The following is a 20,815-nucleotide window of genomic DNA, read 5'->3' on the forward strand; positions in this document are numbered from 1 at the left end:
GAGGAAAGATAGATTATGAAAGTAAACTTGCGCAAAACATAAAAACAGATAGTAAAAGCTTTTACCCATATATAAAACGGAAAAGAGTGACTAAAGTAAATGTTGGTCCCTTAGAAGATGAGAAGGGGGATTTAATAATGGGAAATGTAGAAATGGCTGAGACCTTAAACAATTATTTTGCTTCGGTCTTCACAGTGGAAGACACAAAAACCATGCCAAAAATTGCTGGTCACGGGAATGTGGGAAGGGAGGACCTTGAGATAATCACTATCACTAGGGGGGTAGTGCTGGACAGGCTAATGGGACTCAAGGTAGACAAGTCCCCTGGTCCTGATGAAATGCATCCCAGGGTACTAAAAGAGATGGTGGAAGTTATAGCAGATGCATTTGTTATAATCTACCAAAATTCTCTGGACTCTGGGGAGGTACCATCGTATTTGAAAGCAGCTAATGTAATGCCTCTGTTTAAAAAAGGGGGCAGACAAAAGGCAGGTAACTATAGGCCGGTTAGTTTAACATCTGTAGTGGGGAAAATGCTTGAAGCTATCATTAAGGAAGAAATAGCGGGACATCTAGTTAGGAATAGTGCAATCAAGCAGACGCAACATGGATTCATGAAGGGGAAATCATGTTTAACTAATTTACTGGAATTCTTTGAGGATATAACGAGCATGGTGGATAGAGGTGTACCGATGGATGCGGTGTATTTAGATTTCCAAAAGGCATTCGCTAAGGTGCCACACAAAAGGTTGCTGCAGAAGATAAAGGTACGCGGAGTCAGAGGAAATGTATTAGCATGGATAGAGAATTGGCTGGCTAACAGAAAGCAGAGAGTCGGGATAAATGGGTCCTTTTCAGGTTGGAAATCGGTGGTTAGTGGTGTGCCACAGGGATCAGTGCTGGGACCACAACTGTTTACAATATACATAGATGGCCTAGAAGAGGGGACGGAGTGTAGTGTAACAAAATTTGCAGATGACACAAGGATTAGTGGGAAAGCGGGTTATGTAGAGGACACAGAGAGGCTGCAAAGAGATTTAGATAGGTTAAGCGAATGGGCTAAGGTTTGGCAGATGGAATACAATGTCGGAAAGTGTGAGGTCATCCACCTTGAGAAAAAAAACAGTGAAAGGGAATATTATTTGAATGGGGAGAAATTACAACATGCTGCGGTGCAGAGGGACCTGGGGGTCCTTGTGCATGAATCCCAAAAAGTTAGTTTGCAGGTGCAGCAGGTAATCAGGAAGGGGAATGGAATGTTGGCCTTCATTGCGAGAGGGATGGAGTACAAAAGCAGGGAGGTCCTGCTGCAACTGTATAGGGTATTGGTGAGGCCGCACCTGGAGTACAGCGTGCTGTTTTGGTCACCTTACTTAAGGAAGGATGTACTAGCTTTGGAGGGGTTACAGAGATGATTCACTAGGCTGATTCCGGAGATGAGGGGGTTACCTTATGATGATAGATTGAGTAGACTGAGCCTTTACTCGTTGGAGTTCAGAAGGATGAGAGGTGATCTTATAGAAACATTTAAAATAATGAAAGGGATAGACAAAATAGAGACAAAGAGGTTGTTTCCACTGGTCGGGGAGACTAGAACTAGGGGGCACAGCCTCAAAATACGGGGGAGACAATTTAAAACTGAGTTGAGAAGGAATTTCTTCTCCCAGAGGGTTGTGAATCTGTGGAATTCTCTGCCCAAGGAAGCAGTTGAGGCTAGCTCATTGAATGTATTCAAATCACAGATAGATAGATTTTTAACCAATAAGGGAATTAAGGGTTACGGGGAGCGGGAGGGTAAGTGGAGCTGAGTCCACGGCCAGATCAGCCATGATCTTGTTGAATGGCGGAGCAGGCTCAAGGGGCTAGATGGCCTACTCCTGTTCCTAATTCTTATGTTCTTATGTTCTTATGTCTTGCTGTTCTCACCGTGTGCTGTTGTTTACCTCGGATTTTGTAGCTTTTTTTTTTCAACGACAGAAACTTCCAAATTCTTCTGTCGGCTGGCTGAATCCTTCACCAACAAAATTTAAGCTTTAAACATCTGAAAAATCTCCATCCTCAGTCACCAACTGTGATATCTTCACAGAGCACACACACACAGCTCTTAACATGGAGGCTGCTCGGTCCGGAAGCGACAGGAAGCTGCCTGTCGATTTATTTTCACTCTGCAGCTGCAGTACACGATACGTCCACATCCACAGTATGGCGCTTCAAGCATTACAAGCTTACAGCACTTGCAGACATTGCACGATACAGTGCTCCCAAGGGATGCTGGGATCCCTTGGGACTTCAGGGGATGAGCTCCCTGGTGGCGGAACATGGGAGTGCATGCTTTACAGATACACAACATCACTCCCCCGTAAAGTCAAAGTGAAAATTATTTACAAGGTGAGGCGGTCGGGAGCCTTTCTTTCCCTGGTGGACCGCCTCTGTTCAAATGTCTGTTCTGTTGTGTTGGCTGTGCCCTCGCTGGGCTGGCGTGTTGTTGGCCCAGCAGGGCTGCTGGGTGAGCCTCACCTTGCTGGGCTGTTAGGCGTGATGGGTTCGATTTCCTGGTCCGGCGTGGTGTCGTTGATCCTTTGGGTGTGTGCTGTGGGCTCGGAAAAGGTGGTGTCTGCTGTGGGTTGTTCAGGGCAGTCTGTGAACCGTAGCCTCGTTTGGTCCAGGTGCTTTCTGTAAATTTGTGCATTGTCTAGTTTGACTACAAACACCCTATTTCCTTCTTTAGCTATCATCGTGCCCGCGATCCACTTGGGACCATGTCCATAGTTTAGCACATACACAGGGTCATTCAGATCAATTTCCCATGACACAGTGGCGCGACCATCATTTACATTTTGTTGCTGCCGCCTGCTCTCTACCTGATCATGAAGGTTGGGGTGAACCAGCGAGAATCTGGTTTTAAGTGTCCTTTTCATGAGTAACTCAGCCGGGGGGCACCTCTGTGAGCAAATGTGGTCTTGTGCGGTTGCTGAGCAGTACTCGGGACAGGCGGATTTGGAGTGAGCCTTCTGTGACTCATTTAAGGCTCTGTTTGATTGTTTATACTGCCCGCTTTGCCTGCCCATTGGAGGCTGGTTTAAACAGGGCCGAGGTGACATGTTTGATCCCATCGCGGTTCATGAATTTTTTTAATTTAGCAATGGTGAAACATGGCCCGTTGTCACTGACCAGTATGTCAGGCAGGCCGTGGGTGGCAAACATGGCCCTCAGGCTTTCAATAGTGGCGGTGGCGATGCTTCCCGACATTATTTCAACATTCAATTCATGTTGAAAAAGCATCCACCACCACCAGGAACATTTTACCGAGAAACGGGCCCGCATAGTCGACATGGATCCTTGACCTTGGTCTGGAGGGCCAGGACCACAAACTTAGTGGGCGCGTTGCTCAACTGAACACACACGCTACATCGTCTAAATCAGAGTCGAAACCGGGCCACCACACGTGGGATCTGGCTATCGCTTTCATCATTACTATACCCGGGTGTATGCTGTGGAGAGCCGAGATGAACGTCTCCCTGCCCGTTTTTGGTAGCACTACGCGGTTACCCCACAACAGGCAGTCTGCCTGAATGGACAGCTCGTCCTTTCGCTGCTGGAACGGCTTGATTAGCTCTTGCATTTCAACGGGGATGCTGTCCCAGCTCCCATGCAGTACACAGTTTTTTACGAGGGACAGCAGAGGATCTTGGCTGGTCCAAGTCCTAATCTGGCGGGCCGTAACAGGTGATTTATCATTTTCAAACGCTTCCATGACCATCAACAAGTCTGCGGGCTGCACCACTATCAACAAATTTGCAGTCTGCACCATTTCCACCCCCGTGGTGGGCAATGGTAGTCGACTGCGAGCATCTGACAGTTCTCGGTGCCTGGCCTGTGGCAGATGGTATAGTTATACGCTGATAGCGCGAGTGCCCACCTTTGTATGCATGCTGAGGCATTAGTATTTATCCCCTTGTTTTCAACGAACAGGGATATGAGGGGCTTGTGATCGGTTTCCAGCTCAAATTTGAGGCCAAACAGGTACTGATGCATTTTCTTTACCCCGAACACACACGCTAATGCCTCTTTCTCAATCATTCTGTCGGCCCTCTCGGCCTTAGACAAGCTCCTGGAAGCATAGGCGACAGGTTGCAGCTTCCCGGCAACGTTAGCTTATTGTAATACACACCCGATTCCGTACGACGTCGCATCACATGCTAGCACAAGTCTTTTACACGGGTTATACAATACAAGCAGCTTGTTGGAGCATAAAATGTTTCTAGCTTTCTCAAAAGCAATTACTTGGTTGTTTTCCCCATACCCAGTTCTCACCTTTACACAATAACACATGTCGAGGCTCTAAGAGGGTGCTTAACCCCAGCAGGAAGTTACCAAAATAGTTGAGGAGACCCAGGAACGACCGCAGCTCCGTGTCGTTCTTTGGCCTGGGCGTGTTCCTGATAGCCTCTGTCTTGGCGTCTGTGGGCCGAATGCCATGCGCGGCAATCTTTCTCCCCAAAAACTCCACTTCTGTTGCCATGAAGACGCATTTCGACCTCTTCAGCCGCAGCCCTACATGATCCAGTCGCTGGAGGACCTCCTCCAGGTTTTGTAGGTGCTGGACGGTGTTCTCACCCGTGACCAATATGTCATCCTGAAAGCTCACCGTGCGTGGTACCGACTTGAGTCGGCTCTCCATGATTCTCTGGAAGATCGCTGCAGCCGACCGAATTCCAAACGGGCATCTGTTGTAGATGAACAGTCCCTTGTTCGTGTTGATGCAGGTGAGGCCCTTCGAAGACTCCGCCAGCTCCTGCGTCATGTAGGCCGAAGTCAGGTCGAGCTTGGTGAACGTCTTGCCTCCTGCCACCGTCGCAAATAGGTCGTCTGCCTTAGGTAGCGGGTATTGGTCTTGTAGCGAGAAACAATTAATAGTTACTTTATAATCGCCGCAAATCCTGACCGTGCCATCACTTTTGAGTACTGGAACAATCGGGCTGGCCCACTCGCTGAATTCCACTGGTGAGATGATGCCCTCACGTTGCAGCCTGTCTAGCTCAATTTCCACTCTCTCCCTCATCATGTGAGTACCGATTGCGCCTTGTGGTGAATGGGTCGTGCCTCTGGGACCAAGTGGATCCGCACCTTCGCCCCGAAAAAGTTTCCAATGCCTGGCTCAAAAAGGGAAGGAAATTTGTTGAGATCCTGAGGCCTCATCGACATGTGATAGCGCTCGGATGTCATCCTAGTTCCAGCGGATTTTGCCCAGCCAGCTCCTTCCAAGCAGTGTGGGGCCATCGCCCGGGACAATCCAGAGTGGCTGTTCGTGCACCGTGCCCTCGTACGTGACCTTGACCATGGTGCTGCCCAGGACAGTGATAAGCTCTTTGGTGTACATTCTCAGTTACGTGTGGATGGGGCTCAGGGCTGGTCTGAGTGCCTTGTTGCACCACAGTCTCTCAAACATCTTTTTACTCATGATGGATTGGCAAGCACCAGTGTCCAGTTCCATGGCTATGGGTAAGCCATTCAATTTTACATTTAGCATTATAGGTGGACATTTCGTCGAAAATGTGTGCACCCCATGTACTTCAGCATCTGCCTCCTCTCTCTGAGGCTCGAAATAGCTGTGATCCACCATGGACTGATCTTCCTCTGCCACGTGGTGGCTAGCAGGTTGGAGGTGCCCCATTGTTCCACAGCTCTTGCAAACATACCCTTTGAAGCGTCATGAATCGGCTGAATGGAAGTCTCCACAACGCCAACAAGATGTGAATTGCCTTGCATTCATCCTTTGTTGGGGATTCTGAGTCATCTGGGTCACCTGAGGCCTGATGGCAGTTGCAGACTCGTGGGTTCTGCCCTGTACATTTCTGCTCGCAAACACAGTTCCAGTTAATTTATAAAAATTGCTAGCACTTGTGTGCTGAGAGATTTGTTTGGTGTTATCACTGGTGGACATAAACGCCTGTGCTATCGCAATGGCCTTACTGAGGGTCGGTGTCTCTACAGTCAAAAGTTTTCGTTGGATGGTCTCGTGGCTAATGCCCAGTACAAAAAAGTCTTTGAACATTTGCTCCAGGTAGCCAACTCACATTGTCCTGCAAGTCGCCTTAGCTCGGCGATGTAGCTCGCCACTTCCTGACCTTCAGATCGCTGGCACGTGTAGAACCGATACCTCGGCATCAGCACGCTCTCCCTCGGGTTAAGATGTACACAGCTCCTCATACGACTTATCTATGGGTTTCACTGGAGCCAGAAGATTCTTCATGAGGCTGGAGGTCGGTGCCCCGCAGACCGTGAGGAGGGCCGCTCTCCTTTTTGCAGCGCTTCCTTCTCCGCCCAGCTCGTTGGCTACAAAGTACTGGTCTAGCCGTTCGACATAGGCTTCCCAGTCCTCACTCTCCGAGAACTTCTCCAGGATGCCCACAGTTTACATAAGAATATAAGAACATAAGAATTAGGAACAGGAGTAGGCCATCTAGCCCCTCGAGCCTGCTCCGCAATTCAAAAAGATCATGGCTGATCTGGCTGTGGACTCAGCTCCACTTACCCGCCCGCTCCCCGTAACCCTTAATTCCCTTATTGGTTAAAAATCTATCTATCTGTGATTTGAATACATTCAATGAGTTAGCCTCAACTGCTTCCTTGGGCAGAGAATTCCACAGATTCACAACTCTCTGGGAGAAGAAATTCCTTCTCAACTCGGTTTTAAATTGTCTCCCTCGTATTTTGAGGCTGTGCCCCCTAGTTCTAGTCTCCCCGACCAGTGGAAACAACCTCTCTGCCTCTATCTTGTCTATCCCTTTCATTATTTTAAATGTTTCTATAAGATCACCCCTCATCCTTCTGAACTCCAACGAGTAAAGACCCAGTCTACTCAATCTATCATCATAAGGTAACCCCCTCATCTCTGGAATCAGCCTAGTGAATCGTCTCTGTACCCCCTCCAAGGCTAATGTATCCTTCCTTAAATCCTGCCATCCCGGGAATCAGTCTGGTGAACCTGCACTGTACCATCTCAATCGCAAGAACGTCCTTCCTCAGATTAGGAGACCAAAACTGAACACAATATTCTAGGTGAGGCCTCACCGAGGCTCAGACCTCCCTGTTCCTATCATAGAATCATATAATGGCTGTAGCCCAGAAGATGGCCATTAGGCCCATCAAGCCCATGCAGGCTCTCTGCAATAGCACCTCAGCTAGTCCCAATCCTCTGCCCTTTCCCCGTAGACATGCAAATCATTTTCTTTCAGGTACTTATGCAACTCTATTTTGAAAGCAGTGATTGAGTCTGCCTCCAACACCCTACCAGGCAGTGCGTTGTTTCTCCACAAATTATTTTACTCTCGCTGTGCCTGTGGGGCAGCGAAAAAGAGGGACACCCCAAAAAGCTGCCAGTGGAACTGACACCCCATTCTATGACTGTAGAATTTGAAGGATTCTTGTAGGATTCAGAACATAAGATCAAAGCAGTGTTTTCAGGATGATCTTTTGACCTAAGGATCTTATGTCTACGGATGTTCTTCACCATCCTGAAGGCCCTGTTGCCAGCAGCCAGGAGTACAACAGCTGGCCTCTCAGACAGGAGACTACCTAAATGAATTTATGTCCAGAGAGGAATCTTTTGCGTAAATATTCACCAGTCCCCATAGTTAGTCAAGTAAAACTGCTGAATATTTGTTCATGGCCCACATCTCAACCCTACCGCCCTGCACAGAAACAAACTCCCAGCTCAACTTTAGGAACACAGGACCACTGATGTCCCATGGAGATATTTGACCTCAGTTTGGTCAAGGGGCAGGAATGTATCCAGTCATGGTATTTCCAGCTGCTCCAGAACATTCGTTTTGGTGACTTTGTGACTGATCCTTAAAGGTTGGTGAAACTGATTGTTGATAGACCTAAAGACGAGCAGCCAATAGACCCCCACATAAATTCCCACTCAACCTTCCCGCCCAATCTTTCCATCGCAGTTTTTAACATCCAATTAACATTGAATGTCTCATCTAATGATTGCACCTCTAACAATGCAGCATTCCACATTACTGCACTGGACTGTTGTTGTGGAGCAGGCGGAGGATGGCGACAAACTTTTGGGGGCCGCCAAAATGGAGGAGGACACTCCATAGTCCCTCGCAGTTAACCATGTCAAAGGCCTTTGTAAGGTCAAAGAAGGCCAGGTACAAGGGTTGGTGCTGTTCTCTGCATTTCTCTTGCAGTTGTCACGCTGTAAAGATCATGTCCATTGTACCCCGTCACGGATGGAATCCGCACTGTGACTCCGGGAGGAGCTCCACAGCCACAGGGAGAAGACATTTGAGGAGGATTCTAGCGATGGTCTTCCCAGTGGCTGATAACAGGGAGATTTTTCTGTAGTTGCCGCAGTCGGACTTGTCCCCTTTTTTAAAGATGGTCACGATTACTGCATCTCAGATCTCCCGGCAGGCTCTCCTCCCTCCAGATGAGGCAGATGAGGTCATGCATTCGTGCCAATAGTGCCTCTCCACCATACTTTAGTGCCTCAGCGGGGATTCCATCCGCTCCGATGCCTTGTTGTTCTTGAGCTGATGAATGGCCTTTTCTACCTTGTGCAGGGCTGGGGTTTTGCTGAGATGGTGGTGGGTAGCATGCTGTAGGATAGAGTCGAGGACATTTGTGTCAAAAGCTGAATCTCGATTAAGGAGATCTTCGAAGTGCTCCTTCTAGTGGGTCCTGACTGCCACTGTAGCCTTAATGAGTGTCTCTCCATTCTTGGCGAGCAGTGGGGAGCAGCCTTGGGTGCTTGGGCCGTAGGTGGACTTGACTGCGGTGAAGAATCCTCGCACATCATGGCTGTCGGCCAGCTGTTGAATCTCCTCAGCTTTCTCCAACCACCATCTATTCTTTAGGTCATGGGTTTTTCGATTGTCCTCGGCCTTAAGCCGTCTGCAAGCTGCTTTGCTGCTCCCGAGTTGGGTTGTTGTTTTAGGTTCAGAAATGCCCTGCGCTTGCGATTTATTAGCTCTTGGATCTCCTGGTCATTCTTATCAAATTAGTCCTGGTGTTTCCTGGTTGAGTGACCGAGCGTCTCTTCGCAGGCACTGGTTATGGTGGCCTGGAGGGTATACCAAGCACTGTGGGCATTCTGAGTCTTGGGGTCATCAAACGTCTGCAGATTAGCAGTGAGGCGCTGGCTGTATTGGGCTCTCTTAGCTGGGTCTTTGAGTGCCCCGCCGTTTGATTTTTCTGCAGCACTGCTTCGGCTGATGTCGCCGCTTTGGCCCTATGTTGATGTTGAGGACGGAGCTCCACGATGACATGCAAGCCGTGATCCTGAACAACGGACCCACCACAGACCCAATCCACGTCCGGACCGGGGTCAAGCAGACTCCCCACACACCTCTTCCTTCAACCACTGTCTGTCCCACCTGTGACAGACACTGTAATTCCAATTTAGACTGTTCAGTCACCGAAGAACTCACTTTTAACGTGGAAGCAAGTCTTCCCCGATTTCGAGGGACTACCTATGATGATGATGATGATGACTGGACTGTCAGCTTAGGTTATCCACTCAAATCCTGGTATGGGGATGAATCCCATTATCTACTGACTCAGAGTGCTCGCAACTGAGCCTACTGGACAATTTAGAAATAAATAACTTGTATTTATATTCCACCTTTACACATATCCCAAACATCTAATATGGCAGGGGGATGGGAACCTATGCAGGGAGACAGAGGGAAGTAGAATGGGGGCAGAAGCAAAAGACAGAAAGAAGAAAAGTAAAAGTGGAGGGCAGAGAAACCCAAAGCAAAAAGCAAAAAGGGCCACATTACAGCAAAATCCTAAAGGGGCAAAGGGTGTTAAAAAGACAAGCCTGAAGGCTCTGTGCCCCAATGCGAGGAGTATTCGTAATAAGGTGGACGAATTAACTGCGCAGATAGCAGTTAACGGATATGATGTAATTGGCATCACGGACACATGGCTCCAGGGTGACCAAGGCTGGGAACTCAACATCCAGGGGTATTCAACATTTAGGAAGGATAGATAGAAAGGAAAAGGAGGCGGGGTGGCGTTGCTGGTTAAAGAGGAAATTAATGCAATAGTAAGGAAGGACATTAGCTTGGATGATGTGGAATCTGTATGGGTGGAGCTAAGGAATACCAAAGGGCAGAAAACGCTAGTGGGAGTTGTGTACAGACCACCAAACAGTAGTAGTGAGGATGGGGACAGCATCAAACAAGAAATTAGGGATGCGTGCAATAAAGGTACAGCAGTTATCATAGGCGACTTCAATCTACATATTGACTGGGCTAACCAAACTGGTAGCAATGCGGTGGAGGAGGATTTCCTGGAGTGCAAAAGTTTCTATAGATATGTAAAGAGAAAAAGGTTAGTAAAGACAAACGTAGGTCCCCTGCAGTCAGAATCAGGGGAAGTCATAACGGGGAACAAAGAAATGGCGGACCAATTGAACAAGTACTTTGGTTCGGTATTCACGAAGGAGGACACGAACAACCTTCCGGTTATAAAAGGGGTCGGGGGGTCTAGTAAGGAGGAGGAACTGAGGGAAATCCTTATTAGCCGGGAAATTGTGTTGGGGAAATTGATGGGATTGAAGGCCGATAAATCCCCAGGGCCTGATGGACTGCATCCCAGAGTACTTAAGGAGGTGGCCTTGGAAATAGTGGATGCGTTGACAGTCATTTTCCAACATTCCATTGACTCTGGATCAGTTCCTATGGAGTGGAGGGTAGCCAATGTAACCCCACTTTTTAAAAAAGGAGGGAGAGAGAAAACAGGGAATTATAGACCGGTCAGCCTGACATCGGTAGTGGGTAAAATGATGGAATCAATTATTAAGGATGTCATAGCAGTGCATTTGGAAAGAGGTGACATGATAGGTCCAAGTCAGCATGGATTTGTGAAAGGGAAATCATGCTTGACAAATCTTCTGGAATTTTTTGAGGATGTTTCCAGTAGAGTGGATAAGGGAGAACCAGTTGATGTGGTATATTTGGACTTTCAGAAGGCGTTCGACAAGGTCCCACACAAGAGATTGATGTGCAAAGTTAGAGCACATGGGATTGGGGGTAGTGTACTGACATGGATTGAGAACTGGTTGTCAGACAGGAAGCAAAGAGTAGGAGTAAATGGGTACTTTTCAGAATGGCAGGCAGTGACTAGTGGGGTACCGCAGGGTTCTGTGCTGGGGCCCCAGCTGTTTACACTGTACATTAATGATTTAGATGAGGGGATTGAGTGTAGTATCTCCAAGTTTGCGGATGACACTAAGTTGGGTGGCAGTGTGAGCTGCGAGGAGGATGCTGTGAGGCTGCAGAGCGACTTGGATAGGTTAGGTGAATGGGCAAATGCATGGCAGATGAAGTATAATGTGGATAAATGTGAGGTTATCCACTTTGGTGGTAAAAACAGAGAGACAGACTATTATCTGAATGGTGACAGATTAGGAAAAGGGGAGGTGCAAAGAGACCTGGGTGTCATGGTACATCAGTCATTGAAGGTTGGCATGCAGGTGCAGCAGGCGGTTAAGAAAGCAAATGGCATGTTGGCCTTCATAGCAAGGGGATTTGAGTACAGGGGCAGGGAGGTGTTGCTACAGTTGTACAGGGCATTGGTGAGGCCACACCTGGAGTATTGTGTACAGTTTTGGTCTCCTAACCTGAGGAAGGACATTCTTGCTATTGAGGGAGTGCAGCGAAGGTTCACCAGACTGATTCCCGGGATGGCGGGACTGACCTATCAAGAAAGACTGGATCAACTGGGCTTGTATTCACTGGAGTTCAGAAGAATGAGAGGGGACCTCATAGAAACATATAAAATTCTGACGGGGTTAGACAGGTTAGATGCAGGAAGAATGTTCCCAATGTTGGGGAAGTCCAGAACCAGGGGTCACAGTCTAAGGATAAGGGGTAAGCCATTTAGGACCGAGATGCGGAGGAACTTCTTCACCCAGAGAGTGGTGAACCTGTGGAATTCTCTACCACAGAAAGTTGTTGAGGCCAATTCACTAAATATATTCAAAAAGGAGTTAGATGAGGTCCTTACTGCTAGGGGGATCAAGGGGTATGGCGAGAAAGCAGGAATGGGGTACTGAAGTTGAATGTTCAGCCATGAACTCATTGAATGGCGGTGCAGGCTAGAAGGGCCGAATGGCCTACTCCTGCACCTATTTTCTATGTTTCTATGTTTCTATGTATTAGGGATGGTTTTCTCGACCAATATATCGAGGAACCAACTACAAGGCTGGCCACCCTAGACTGGGTGATGTGTAATGAGAAAGGACTAATTAACAATCTTGTTGTGCGAGGCTCCTTGGGGAAGAGTGACCATAATATGGTAGAATTCTTTATTAAGATGGAGAGTGACACAGTTAATTCAGAGACTAGTGTCCTGAACTTGGGTAAAGGTAACTTCGATGATATGAGACGTGAATTGGCTAGAATAGACTGGCGAGTGATACTTGCAGGGTTGATGGTGGATAGGCAATGGCAGACATTTAAAGACCACATGGATGAACTTCAACAATTGTATATCCCTGTCTGGAGCAAAAATAAAACGGGGAAGGTGGCTCAACCGTGGCTAACAAGGGAAATTAAGGATATTGTTATATCCAAGGAAGAGGCATATAAATTGGCCAAAAAAAGCAGCAAACCTGAGGATTGTGAGAATTTTGTAATAAAGCAGAGGAGGACAAAAGGTTTAATTAGGAGGGGGAAATAGAGTATGAGAGGAAGCTTGCTGGGAACATAAAAACTGACTGCAAAAGCTTCTATAGATATGTGAAGAGAAAAAGATTAGTGAAAACAAACGTAGGTCCCTTGCAGTCAGATTCAGGTGAATGTATAATGGGGAACAAAGAAATGGCGGACCAGTTAAACAAATACTTTGGTTCTGTTTTCACGAAGGAAGACACAAATAACCTTCTGGAAATACTAGGGGACCGAGGGTCTAGTGAGAAGGAGGAACTGAAGGATATCCTTACAAAGCGGGAAATTGTGTTCGGGCAATTGATGGGATTGAAGACCGATAAATCCCTGGGGCCTGATAGTCTACATCCCAGAGTACTTAGGGAAGTGGCCATAGAAATAGTGGATGCATTGGTGATCATTTCCAACAGTTTATAGATTCTGGATCAGCTCCTACGGACTGGAGGGTAGCTAATGTAACACCACTGTTTAAAAAAGGAGGGAGAGAGAAAACAGGTAATTATAGACCGGTTAGCCTGACATCAGTAGTGGGGAAAATGTTGGAATCAAATTTATTAAAGATGAAATAGCAGCGCATTTGGAAAGCAGTGACAGGATCGTTCCAAGTCAGCATGGATATATGAAAGGGAAATCATGCTTGACAAATCTTCTGGAATTTTTTGAGGATGTAACTCATAGAGTGGACAAGGTAGAACCAGTGGATGTGGTGTATTTGGACTTTCAAAAGGCTTTTGACAAGGTCCCACACAAGAGATTGGTGTGCAAAATCAAAGCACATGTTATTGGGGGTAATGTACTGACATGGATAGAGAACTGGTTGGCAGGAAGCAGAGAGTCGGGATAAATGGCTCCTTTTCATAATGGCAGGCAGTGACTAGTGGAGTGCTGCAGGGCTCAGTGCTGGGACCCCAGCTCTTTACTATATACATACATGATTTAGATGAAGGAATTGAGTGTAATATCTCCAGGTTTGCAGATGACACTAAACTGGGTGGCGGTGTAAGCTGTGAGGAGGACGCTAAAAGGCTGCAGGGTGACTTGGACAGGTTAGGTGAGTGGGCAAATGCATAGCAGATGCAGTATAATGTGGATAAATGTGAGGTTATCCACTTTGGGGGCAAAAACACAAAGGCAGAATATTATCTGAATGGCGGCAGATTAGGAAAGGGGAGATGCAACGAGACCTGAGTGTCATGGTACATCAGTCATTGAAAGTTGGCATGCAGGTACAACAGACGGTGAAGAAGGCAAATGGTATGTTGGGTGATTTGAGTATAGGAGCAGGGAGGTCTTACTGCAGTTGTACAGGATCTTAGTGAGGCCTCACCTGGAATATTGTGTTCAGTTTTGGTCTCCTAATCTGAGGAAGGACGTTCTTGCTATTGAGGGAGTGCAGCGAAGGTTCACCAGATTGATTCCCGGGATGGCAGGACTGAACATATGAGGAGAGACTGGATTGACTGGGCCTTTATACACTGGAGTTTAGAAGGATGAGAGGGGATCTCGTAGAAACTTATAAGATTCTGACGGGACTGGACAGGTTAGATTGCGGAAGAATGTTCCCGATGATGGAACCAGGGGACATAGTCTTAGGATAAGGGGTAGGCCATTTAGGACTGAGGTGAGGAGAAACTTCTTCACTCAGAGAGTTGTTAACCTGTGGAATTCCCTACCGTAGAAAGTTGTTGATGCCAGTTCATTGGCTATATTCAAGAGGGAGTGAGATATGGCCCTTATGGCTAAAGGGATCAAGGGGTATGGAGAGAAAGCAGGAAAGGGGTACTGAGGGAATGATCAGCCATGATCTTATTGAACGGTGGTGCAGGCTCGAAGGGCTTAATGGCCTACTCCTGCACCTATTTTCTATGTTTCTCTGTTGTTATGTTTCTATCCCAGAATATTTCACACAGAAAATATGACTGAGGCACAGTTTGATGTTATGTAGGGGAATACAGCAATAATTTCACACATAGCACAAATTCTAACAATGAGATGGAATGAGCAGTTAATCTATGTGCGGTGGTGTTGGTTAATGGAAACAACTATGACTCGAGCTGTGGGATCTTTAACATCCTGTCACACAGGAGACTACACGCTACCTAAATTAATTAAGCTGCAGAGTCGTATCTTTTGCGTAAATATTCAGCAGTTCCGGGTCTGAAACATGTTGAACTCCTCATCTAAGTGATGGCAACTCTAACAATACAGCATTCCCTCAGTGTTGAAATGTAGTGTCAGCCTAGATTATGTGATCAAGTCCAAGTGTGCGTCTTAATCTCAACTTTTATTCATCAAATCAGGGAATAATGGCTAGTTCTGCATTATTGTATTCACACTTTGTTAGCAACACTCAACATCTTTCGCTCTTAGATTTGTTTTGATGTGCAAGACTCTTACTGATTACTTTCATTCCATCCTTTATAGTGGGCATGTCGCTTGACCCATGGGACAATCTCCGTATGGCTGCTAAACGTAAACCAGCACCTCAACCTCAACCACAAGTTGGTAAGTAGTGAAAAAAGAAACTTGAACTGAGAGACACTTGAGACATTTTTTAAAACTGCTTCCACTGTTTCCCTGAAGGTAGCAGGGCAGGTGGATAAGTTACGAAAGAAGGCATATGGAATACTTTTGTTTATTAGATGAGACATAGAATATAAGAGCAGAGATGCTATGCTAGAACTGTATAAAACATTAGTTAGTCCACAGCTAGTGCACTGCGTACAGTTCTGGTCACTACATTACAGGAAAGATGTGATTGCACCAGAGAGGGTACAGAGGAGATTTACGTGGATGTTGCCAGAGCAACAGAATTTTAGCTGTGAGGAAAGATTCGATAGGCTGGGATTGTTTCCTTTGGAACAGAGGTAACTGAGGGGAGATTTAATTGAGGTGTCTAAATTATAAGTGGCCTAGATAGAGTGGATAGGAAGCACCTATTTCCCTTAGCAGCGAGGTCAATAACAAGGGGGCGTAGTGTTAAAATAATTAGAGTTGAGTAGAATCTTTTTCACCCAATTGTGGTTGGGGTCTAGAATTCAATGCCTGAAAGGGTGGTCGAGGCAGAAACCCTCACCACATTTAATAAGTACTTGGAAATGCACTTGAGAAGCCCTAAACCTCAAGGCTACGGATCAAGATCTAGAAGTGGGATCAGGCTGGATAGCCCTTTTTCAACCAGCGCAAGCACGATGGGCCAAATGCTCCTTTCTGTGCCGTATATTTCTATGATTCTATGAACCTGCCAACTTCTGGTAACAAAGCTAGCACTGAACCAAGGCTGACACCCTAGGTCGCGAACACGATTTGATGATTGGCAAATAATGTTTAATTCGACAAATGTAAAGTAATAAAACTTGTAAATCAAAATAAGCAGTGGCTATATGAAATATCCATCTCCGTCAAATCATTCTGAACCTTCACTGTTTTTGTTCAGAGAGCCGATATTTCACAAGCAAAGCATTTGACTCCTGGTATAATCTTACTCTGTAGGGTAGAATGCCATCTTTGTTGAAGCTGAAAAATGCTCAGTTCCTGGGAACAGTGAGGAGGACAAGTGGGTGAAGACCTGTTAGGTCAGGTCACTGCCCCACTGCACTGCCCTAGAATTTCTGGAGGGTTGTGACCCCAAAGATAATGTAACTGGTGTAGGGTGTTTGTTTTTCACTCTACTCTGATTCTTAGACCTGGGAACTTATAGTGGGAAAGGAGAACATGTGACACAAAATTTAGGCTTCACCCACTGTCAGTTTTATTGTGCAAAAAACGATTAAAACTATAGGACTAGACTTCTGAGAGAAATTGACTGAAAACAGCCCTTCCTGGCTGTAGCTATTGTTGGCTCGTGGTGGTTGGTTCTGTGACCGGTTGGTTCTTCTTCTCGCTGTTCTCTGCAGTGCTGTTCCTTCCTAGTACATTCCGTACCTCGCTTCGCTTTGGTATCCCTCTTCCATTTCCCGCCGAGCGATACTAGATGACTGGTGGAGTAACCCCTGAGTTACTTCTGACTCAACTAATGGAACTGTTCGTCTGGTGGAACTGGTCGTCTGGTGGAACTGTTCGTCTGGTGGAACTGGCCGTCTGGTGGAACTGTTCGTCTGGTGGAACTGGCCGTCTGGTGGAACTGTTTGTCTGGTGGAACCGTTCGTCTGGTGGAACTGGTCGTCTGGTGGAACTGGTCGTCTGGTGGAACCGTTCGTCTGGTGGAACTGGTCGACTGGTGGAACTGGTCGTCTGGTGGAACCGTTCGTCTGGTGGAACTGGTCGTCTGGTGGAACTGGCCGTCTGGTGGAACTGGTCGTCTGATGGAACTGTTCGTCTGGTGGAACTGTTCATCTGGTGGAACTGGTCGTCTGGTGGAACTGGTCGTCTGGTGGAACCGTTCGTCTGGTGGAACTGGCCGTCTGGTGGAACTGGTCGTCTGGTGGAACCGTTCGTCTGGTGGAACTGGTCGTCTGGTGGAACTGGTCGTCTGGTGGAACTGGTCGTCTGGTGGAACCGTTCGTCTGGTGGAACTGGTCGTCTGGTGGAACCGTTCGTCTGGTGGAACTGGTCGTCTGGTGGAACCGTTCGTCTGGTGGAACTGGTCGTCTGGTGGAACTGGTCGTCTGGTGGAACTGTTCGTCTGGTGGAACTGTTTGTCTGGTGGAACCGTTCGTCTGGTGGAACTGGCCGTCTGGTGGAACTGGTCGTCTGGTGGAACCGTTCGTCTGGTGGAACCGTTCGTCTGGTGGAACTGGTCGTCTGGTGGAACTGGTCGTCTGGTGGAACTGGTCGTCTGGTGGAACCGTTCGTCTGGTGGAACTGGTCGTCTGGTGGAACTGGTCGTCTGGTGGAACCGTTCGTCTGGTGGAACTGGTCGTCTGGTGGAACTGGTCGTCTGGTGGAACCGTTCGTCTGGTGGAACTGGCCGTCTGGTGGAACTGGTCGTCTGGTGGAACTGGTCGTCTGGTGGAACTGGTCGTCTGGTGGAACTGGCCGTCTGGTGGAACCGTTCGTCTGGTGGAACTGGCCGTCTGGTGGAACTGGTCGTCTGGTGGAACTGGCCGTCTGGTGGAACCGTTCGTCTGGTGGAACTGGCCGTCTGGTGGAACTGGTCGTCTGGTGGAACTGGCCGTCTGGTGGAACTGTTCGTCTGGTGGAACTGGTCGTCTGGTGGAACTGGTCGTCTGGTGGAACTGGCCGTCTGGTGGAACCGTTCGTCTGGTGGAACTGGCCGTCTGGTGGAACTGGTCGTCTGGTGGAACTGGTCGTCTGGTGGAACTGGCCGTCTGGTGGAACCGTTCGTCTGGTGGAACTGGCCGTCTGGTGGAACTGGTCGTCTGGTGGAACTGGCCGTCTGGTGGAACCGTTCGTCTGGTGGAACTGGCCGTCTGGTGGAACTGGTCGTCTGGTGGAACTGGCCATCTGGTGGAACTGTTCGTCTGGTGGAACTGGTCGTCTGGTGGAACTGGTCGTCTGGTGGAACTGGCCGTCTGGTGGAACTGTTCGTCTGGTGGAACTGGCCGTCTGGTGGAACTGGCCGTCTGGTGGAACTGGTCGACTGATAGAACTGGTCGTCTGGTGGAACCGGTCGTCTGGTGGAACCGGTCGTCTGGTGGAACTGGTCGTCTGGTGGAACTGGCCGTCTGGTGGAACTGGTCGTCTGGTGGAACTGGCCGTCTGGTGGAACTGGTCGTCTGGTGGAACCGGTCGTCTGGTGGAACTGGTCGTCTGGTGGAACTGGCCGTCTGGTGGAACTGGTCGTCTGGTGGAACCGGTTGTCTGGTGGAACCGTTCGTCTGGTGGAACTGTTCGTCTGGTGGAACTGGTCGTCTGGTGGAACTGTTTGTCTGGTGGAACTGGTCGTCTGGTGGAACTGGTAGTCTGGTGGAACTGGTCGTCTGGTGGAACCGGTCGTCTGGTGGAACTGGTCGTCTGGTGGAACTGGTCGTCTGGTGGAACTGGTCGTCTGGTGGAACCGTTCGTCTGGTGGAACTGGTCGTCTGGTGGAACTGTTTGTCTGGTGGAACTGGTCGTCTGGTGGAACTGGTCGTCTGGTGGAACTGTTTGTCTGGTGGAACTGTTCGTCTGGTGGAACTGTTCGTCTGGTGGAACTGGTCGTCTGGTGGAACTGTTTGTCTGGTGGAACTGTTCGTCTGGTGGAACCGTTCGTCTGGTGGAACCGGTCGTCTGGTGGAACTGTTCGTCTGGTGGAACTGTTCGTCTGGTGGAACTGTTCGTCTGGTGGAACTGTTCGTCTGGTGGAACTGGCCGTCTGGTGGAACCGTTCGTCTGGTGGAACTGGCCGTCTGGTGGAACTGGTCGTCTGGTGGAACCGTTCGTCTGGTGGAACTGTTTGTCTGGTGGAACTGGTCGTCTGGTGGAACTGGTCGTCTGGTGGAACCGGTCGTCTGGTGGAACTGGTCGTCTGGTGGAACTGGTCGTCTGGTGGAACTGGTCGTCTGGTGGAACTGGCCGTCTGGTGGAACCGTTCGTCTGGTGGAACTGTTTGTCTGGTGGAACTGGTCGACTGGTGGAACTGTTTGTCTGGTGGAACTGTTTGTCTGGTGGAACTGGTCGACTGATGGAACCGGCCGTCTGGTGGAACTGGTCGTCTGGTGGAACTGGTCGTCTGGTGGAACTGGTCGTCTGGTGGAACTGGTCGTCTGGTGGAACTGGCTGTCTGGTGGAGCCGTTCGTCTGGTGGAACTGTTTGTCTGGTGGGACTGGTCGACTGGTGGAACTGTTTGTCTGGTGGAACTGTTTGTCTGGTGGAACTGGTCGACTGGTGGAACTGGTCGACTGGTGGAACCGGTCGTCTGGTGGAACTGGTCGTCTGGTGGAACTGGTCGTCTGGTGGAACTGGTCGTCTGGTGGAACTGGTCGTCTGGTGGAACTGTTTGTCTGGTGGAACTGTTCGTCTGGTGGAACTGTTCGTCTGGTGGAACTGGTCGTCTGGTGGAACTGTTTGTCTGGTGGAACCGTTCGTCTGGTGGAACCGTTCGTCTGGTGGAACCGGTCGTCTGGTGGAACTGTTCGTCTGGTGGAACTGTTCGTCTGGTGGAACTGTTCGTCTGGTGGAACTGTTCGTCTGGTGGAACTGGCCGTCTGGTGGAACCGTTCGTCTGGTGGAACTGGCCGTCTGGTGGAACTGGTCGTCTGGTGGAACCGTTCGTCTGGTGGAACTGTTTGTCTGGTGGAACTGGTCGTCTGGTGGAACTGGTCGTCTGGTGGAACCGGTCGTCTGGTGGAACTGGTCGTCTGGTGGAACTGGTCGTCTGGTGGAACTGGTCGTCTGGTGGAACTGGCCGTCTGGTGGAACCGTTCGTCTGGTGGAACTGTTTGTCTGGTGGAACTGGTCGACTGGTGGAACTGTTTCTCTGGTGGAACTGTTTGTCTGGTGGAACTGGTCGACTGATGGAACCGGCCGTCTGGTGGAACTGGTCGTCTGGTGGAACTGGTCGTCTGGTGGAACTGGTCGTCTGGTGGAACTGGTCGTCTGGTGGAACTGGCTGTCTGGTGGAACCGTTCGTCTGGTGGAACTGTTTGTCTGGTGGGACTGGTCGACTGGTGGAACTGTTTGTCTGGTGGAACTGTTTGTCTGGTGGAACTGGTCGACTGGTGGAACTGGTCGACTGGTGGAACCGGTCGTCTGGTGGAACTGGTCGTCTGGTGGAACTGGTCGTCTGGTGGAACTGGTCGACTGGTGGAACCGGTCATCTGGTGGAACTGTTTGTCTGGTGGAACTGGTCGACTGGTGGAACTGTTTGTCTGGTGGAACTGTTTGTCTGGTGGAACTGGTCGACTGATGGAACCGGCCGTCTGGTGGAACTGGTCGACTGGTGGAACCGGCCGTCTGGTGGAACTGGTCGACTGATGGAACCGGCCGTCTGGTGGAACTGGTCGACTGGTGGAACCGGTCGTCTGGTGGAACTGTTTGTCTGGTGGAACCGGTCGTCTGGTGGAACTGTTTGTCTGGTGGAACTGGTCGTCTGGTGGAACTGGTCGTCTGGTGGAACCGGTCGTCTGGTGGAACTGTTTGTCTGGTGGAACTGGTCGTCTGGTGGAACTGGCCGTCTGGTGGAACCGGCCGTCTGGTGGAACTGGTCGACTGCTGAGCTGCTTCTAGCTCGCATATT

At 48.9% G+C, this 20,815-nt stretch overlaps 1 protein-coding gene across 12 annotated transcripts in view; it reads left to right on the forward strand.

Moving 5' to 3' along the window:
- LOC139264758 (uncharacterized) overlaps positions 1-20,815 on the forward strand; it is a 680,593-nt gene that overhangs the window by 595,837 nt on the left and 63,941 nt on the right. For all 12 annotated transcript variants that reach the window (XM_070881817.1, XM_070881821.1, XM_070881822.1 and 9 more), the window contains one exon: positions 15,120-15,200. In XM_070881817.1, the coding sequence (XP_070737918.1) occupies positions 15,120-15,200 (81 nt within the window). The remainder of the gene's footprint in view (positions 1-15,119; positions 15,201-20,815) is intronic.

This window comes from Pristiophorus japonicus, chromosome 5, assembly GCF_044704955.1.
Source record: "Pristiophorus japonicus isolate sPriJap1 chromosome 5, sPriJap1.hap1, whole genome shotgun sequence".
Taxonomy (NCBI): domain Eukaryota; kingdom Metazoa; phylum Chordata; class Chondrichthyes; family Pristiophoridae; genus Pristiophorus; species Pristiophorus japonicus.